This window comes from Fukomys damarensis, unplaced genomic scaffold, assembly GCF_012274545.1.
Source record: "Fukomys damarensis isolate Sample0158 unplaced genomic scaffold, DMR_v1.0_HiC HiC_scaffold_33, whole genome shotgun sequence".
In the NCBI taxonomy this organism is placed as follows: Eukaryota; Metazoa; Chordata; class Mammalia; order Rodentia; family Bathyergidae; genus Fukomys; species Fukomys damarensis.
This window is the reverse complement of record NW_022900945.1, coordinates 20,677,324-20,683,711: the sequence shown is the minus strand read 5'-3', so window position 1 is coordinate 20,683,711 and position 6,388 is coordinate 20,677,324. Positions and strand designations below refer to the sequence as shown.

The window sequence follows — 6,388 nt, the reverse complement described above, 5'->3', positions numbered from 1 at the left end:
AAGCTCTGTATTAAATACACAGCACTGCTTGAGGAACCAGCCACATAATAGTTCATTTAAAGTCTGTAATGACCTTCATCCTCCACATCACTAAATGCCACACTGTATCATTTATTAAAAGTTATTAACCACCTCTTTTGAATAGAGACACAAGTCCTTAGGTCAAAAAGAATTAGCAGATCTTAAAATCTGATTGATACACGCCCCCCCTTTACCACCCAGATGAGTCCAAGATCCTTTAGAAGGTATCTTAAAAGAAGACAGTATCTATCCATCTATATAGATATCTCTCAGTGTAGACACAGATATACAGACAAGTTTGGAGACATTCCCCAAGGATCTAAGTCAAAACAGATACTGTTACATATGTGATTTTCTTCATTTTACTTTTTTCTCTTTGCATTTTCGTTTTGTAAATTTCTGACAGAACGATTCACTTTATCATTGCACCTTTAAATTCTACTGCAGGGTTTGTAGTTTGAGAAACTGATTTTTACTCGTGGCCTGCAATCTCTCTGAAAACAGGAAGTGAGCACAGAAGTTCTCAAAGGGAAGCTGTTTGGCTGAGATGTGCTGAGCCACATACATCTCTCCATATGACCTACTCCTGTTCTCTTAGAAAAAGGATCTGTACGAGGAGCTGCTCTAGATCAAAATACAATAAAACACCACTTTAAAAAGCAGAGTAGAAGCATCAGTGTAGACACGCCTGGGATAGAAGCTGCAGCTGAGAGCTGCTCACATGCAAGGAGCCTGGTGCAGCCCCAGCATCCAGGCCGGTTTCATTTTTTCCTCCTTCTGGCCCACGGAGACCTGGGACTATGCGTTCCCTCAAGGCACTCTGCAGGCCATACGGATGCTGCTTCAGGACTCTGCTGCCTGGGACTAGCAACTGTCCCAAGAACACCATTAGGTGAAACTGGAATCATTCCCCAACATACAGAAAAGCAGTCAGTACTGGGAGTGTAAGAATGAGACAAAACAAACAAATGTTACGGGACATGAGTCTAAATGCTCACCAGAAAATGGCTGCTTTACCTGTCGAAGGTGGAAGATCACCATACAGAGCTTGTAGCCCTACTACACTGGAGCTCCAGCTGCACACAGGTATGGTTTAGAAACACTATTTCCTTCCAAAGCTATAAACCTGACAAGTAAACAAGATGGCTGTGCCAGTCTTTAGTATACCCTTCATCAATACTCAAGGATTTCCTGAGAAAAAAAGAATAAACAAATAGCTCCAGAATCCATCAAGTATTTATGTACAAACACCAAAGATTCACTGTGATATAAGAATATTCTGAACTTATAAAAAGGTTTCTGTTAGAACATTGCTTGGTATCCCTGCCAAACATGGCAGTAATCTAAAAATATTTTATTATTTTTAAATTATTATTTTTATTTATTATTATTACTCAATGGCCCATAGCTAAAAAAATATAGATACCACCTCCCTCACCCCTCAGATTTAAAGCCTTGTTATGGAACAAAATCCTAAATTTTTTCTGAAATAAAGAGAAAAAGCACTGCTTAAACCCAAACTCCATTGAGTATTTTTTCTTTTAAGTTTTTATTATTTAAATACACCATACTAGAGCAAATGTCTCTGAAAATATCACAAATAAAAGATTTTTTTTCTTCATTCAGCAAATTAGAAGTAGGGGGAAATTTCTACACAGTAGCTGCTATGAGCCTGATTTTTTTTTTCTTTTCCTTTTCTTTCTTTCTTTCTTTCTTTCATTTTTTTTTTTTTTTTAATCTTTGCCATGGGAATAGCAACATTTAGGACAAAAACACTTACATGCATACATACATTGTATTTTACAGAGATACAATAAAAGTGTTTGTGATAGAATATCACAAAAGCCACATCTCTTTCCTTTATCTCATGTTCAGTTTTGATTGAAACACATTTCCTTACAACACTTAAATATACAAAGAGCAAATAGAATGTTGTTAAGGTAAAACACAGGGTACAAACTCTGGCCAGTGCCCTGCTAATTGTTAATGAGGGTAGAAAGCAGATTTGAATGCTTTTAATTAGCTTCATTAGTCATTTCCCTCCCCCTAAGCTCCCTCCCCCCCCAAAGATGTCCTCTGGTGGATCTTTTTTCATTTTCTCTACAGTCTCCCATTAGCCCAGGTTCATGGAGTCCTTAATGTTCATATTCAGTCATTTTAATACACCAATAAATGCGAGAAGGGCAATCAAGACTAAAGAAGGTGCAATGGCATGGAGCTGGCACTGGTGCTAGCTACAAAGGTGACTTGTCTACTGAAGACACATGGGATCCACCTGTGATGAACAAAATCTGAGATGAAGGCACGCATTCTGCATTACTCTGACCTTTTAGCAGACCTGCAAGAAATAAAAACGGGCATCTTAGCTAAAATGCTAAATTTGAGAGATATTAAACTCAAACATGACTGCTTTTGTCTTCTCCACATTCACTAATCTTCTTTTATTAGATTACTTCCCAACTGTGACTTGATGGAGGCTTTCTACGCTACTTACTCCGGCAGTGAAGAACTAAAGCAGAACATTTTCTGCAGTTTTACTAGCAGAGAAAATGAGACCGTAAATGGACTTTCAGAAAGTTTCTGGTGTAAAATTCTACAACAAATTGCTTAACTGTTAAAACAAGTTTTTCTCCAAAAGGAATGAATTACACCTCTTACCTCTTAGCTGGAGCCTGAAATTTTTAACTTGGGTTGGGGGGGGGATCATTCAGAACACAGTCTTCACCAAGTTAAGTTCTGGGTTAATGTGCTCAAGTGTGTAACTTAAACTGCCTGAGTCTATTTCCTCATCTTTGACGTAGGGACAAGGTGACTCTTATGATGATTACTTAACATATAACAGGAGAACTTTCAACAGTACCTGCCCCTTAATGAAAGCTGAACAAATATTGTCAGTATCATTATTATCCTGCTATACCCGTGTGATGTCGTCTCTCCATCCATGTTGGTCTTTTCCTGTAGGGGTGTGTGTGTGCGGCATGTGTGTCTGAGTGTGTGTGTACAAAAAATTGTATGTCCACATATTCCAGGATTAATCCACTGAATATTTCCTATTTCACTTAATGTTATATAAACACCACAAACACAGTATATGAATACATGGAATGTGTTAATGACTGATAAAGAACATAGTTCAACACAAGTCTAACTTCAACATCGGAAGTCAGACACCAATCCACACACTTGTCAGCTAGAATCTGTTTGCAATTACCAAAATGAAATAATATATATTAGGGTTTTATAGTTTTTAAACGACATTTTGAGCTTCCCAGGAAGTTCTCGTCTTACCCTTTCTCTAACTTACTAAAAGCCTGAAGTCTATTAGGAACTGCAACCCCCCACTTCCAAGCTAATTAAAGTGGTGGATGCTTAATTCCCCAGAGTGGAAGCTCAGTGTGAGAAAGGTAATTTGTCTGTCCAGAACAAAGATGCGGCAGCAGCCAGCAAGCATATTTAATAAATGAGCATCAAATGTCCTCCACGATGGACACACACAACACTAATTATGTAACTATGTGGGATATGTAACTATGCAACGTGATATATAAACTGGAAGTTTCGCTAAATTTTCCTCAGACTAAAGAGATACACTGAATAACACGGATAATTCTCGATTGCCCCATCATACTTTTGAATGGAAGGGAGGATTCCAGAGCAGGCAGCAATCTACAAAGGAAAAAATTAGCCATGATTCCTGATTTTTGAAACATTCTACAAAGCAACATCCCCTTTTAAATGATACCAGCTATAAAATTTTGTAGATGTCTTGTCCAAACACCAGTGGTCTCAGATTTCAGTCACTCCGTAATCTGAGATTGTAATCATTCTATGATTGAAAAGCTTAAAATTATTTTTCCTCAAAATATACAGAAGCCAATGATGCAGAACAATGTCTGAACTATACACCTCTAATACTGAAACAAATATCAGGAGAATGAGTGCTTAACAGGACCAGATGATGGGGGGTTACACTTTCCATACAATTAACTGCCTTTAAAGGGACACACAAATAATCAACTCATTATTTTTAAGACAGAGGATGCCTGGGTATATTTACTATGCACCATGCTCTAAAAATGTAATTGGTTCTGTGACTAGAAGGAAAATGGTCAAAATAAATGTCCAATTTTCCCCACCAAAAATATGGAGAACGAGAGAACAGAAAATAATAAAATGGAGCTATCTGTCATTTTCTCCCCATTTCATCTCCAGAAAAGAAACGCCATGGGGTTTTGGAAGAATAATTTAAAAACATTCTCCAAGTCCAAAAAGCAGTTTATGCTCCACCAGGAAGTGTGCTTTCATTAACTTTTTTCCACCCCTTCTCATTAATACCTCTCTGGACCCCATTCAGCTTGCCCCCAAACCTTTACTTACAAAAACCACCTTGTGAATTGACTGTGCTCATGGAGAGCTGAGCACTAAGGGCAAAAACGTGAGACATTTATGCATGTTCTTAATTAACAGCACCCCCAAAACACAGCTTCTCACCAATGTCTGACAAGAACATTTCCTTAAGCCGTATTTCCTTATGCCTTTTAAGGGCCATCAATTTTTGAAGGCCACCTGTCTCTGTCTTTGGCTTCCAATATTAAGAAACATACACTAGTTGGTTCTTATTTATGGTCTAAACTACATTTAATGTTTCAAAATGAACAGCCTACCATACCCATCCTAAACAGAAAACTATGAAAGACACAATACACATAATATCTTAAACACACTAGATTTTTCTCCAGTTTTCCTTCCTAACCACACCTCTACTTTTATATCACCTTGTACTCAGGGAGAGAGTACTGAGACCTGTTCGTATCTCTTAAGAGTCCTCTGCACTTAGTCCCTTGCTAACACTGCTGTTGCCTGGATTCAGTGCCTCTATTCAGCACATCCGCCATTTCTCCTCTCACCACGCTTCAACTCTCACAGTGCACGCTGGTGAGCTGCGGCTACCATTTTGTATACTTTGCTAAGTCAGGAAAGAAAGGTATAAAACCAGTATCCTAGCAAGAAAAGACATAACTCAGGTAGGGGAGGGCGGGGGTTAGGCTTTTACATTTAAAAAAAAAGGAGGGATGGCGGGGAAGAGGTCCACCATTTTATTCCTAGCACTTTTGTTGAGTTTTGCTACCAAGTAGAACTGCAAATGGCTTTGCCTCTATTTCCAAATGCTATCTCAAATCACGTGTATCACCTATTTACTGTTCTCAACGCCATACTGTTGATTCACCTCATTAAAATCCGAACCGTAAAACTCTATAAGCATTTATATGCATTGGCACTGCTAAAAGAAGCTTGAATCATCAGAGACCGACTGGTTAATTTGCAATAAAAAATAAGATTCTTATTCTTAAGATAGTTCTTCTAGGTGACGTCCCATATAATAAATTAAATAGAACTGCACATGGTTCCATATAATTAACACTTACTAAATAAAGAATACATTTAAAATTACTCCATAAACCTGAGCAAGGGAAAGAATGTGTATGAGCATTAAAATATAACGGGATAATTTTAAATGCTTAAAAAGTTTTCAAATGTCATTTTCCCCCTGCACAGCAAGGAAAAAAAACATGCATTCCAGAAGACAAAGGAGTCTAATATTTTTCCTGAGCCTTCTGAAGCTTGCTAAATTCCTATTTGCAGATAAATGTTGTTTTTTTGTGATCCTTACAACAGACATTAATGAAGTTCCTATTGTAAATCCATAAAGAATTACCAAGTGAAGTGTGCACTTTTTGTTTCAATGCAATAACTCAGTGCTGTGTGATTGCCTGGGTTAATGATGAAAAAGTCAAACATACTATCAGAGCTGATGGAAAAATCTATCACCAATCTGAAATTAAAATTCATCTGTGGTCAATAAGATTTAATATCCATGCAAGTGGCGCTGTAAAGAGTAAATGAATCAATGTCATCAATACATAATCAGTATGAAATATGATGTGAATAAAATTATGCACACGAGTCATACATTTCACTCTTTTCTGGGCCAGTGTGGAATGAACAGTCTCTTAACTGAAGGTTGACAGTAATTGTTACAAATTAGGCACAGCAGTTATCAAAATGCACTCACTTGCATAGCTATAGGACTTATTAAGGAGATTAAAATAGATCTAAAACTATCCAGTACTGGGGGTGCTGGACAACTGTTGATCACCAATTTTCCCTCTCTAGTGCCTTCTAATACTACATGATTTGTATACTGGTATAATTTCCTCATTTCTAATTCTAAATCTAAGAACTTTCAAGTTGTGGATCAAGAATCAAGATACTGGGCCGGGGATTTAGCTCAGTGGTTTGGTGGCCTGCCTCACAAGCCCAAGGACCTGAGTTCAATCCCCAGTACCAAAAAAAAAAAAAAAAAAAA

At 37.6% G+C, this 6,388-nt stretch overlaps 1 protein-coding gene across 1 annotated transcript in view; it reads right to left on the bottom strand.

Moving 5' to 3' along the window:
* Nucleotides 1-1,546: 1,546 nt before the first annotated feature.
* Lmo4 (LIM domain only 4) overlaps nucleotides 1,547-6,388 on the bottom strand; it is a 14,335-nt gene continuing 9,493 nt past the window's right edge. Inside the window, exon 5 of the mRNA XM_010636673.3 lies at nucleotides 1,547-2,359. Within this exon, the coding sequence (XP_010634975.1) occupies nucleotides 2,351-2,359 (9 nt within the window). The 3' untranslated portion in view covers nucleotides 1,547-2,350. The remainder of the gene's footprint in view (nucleotides 2,360-6,388) is intronic.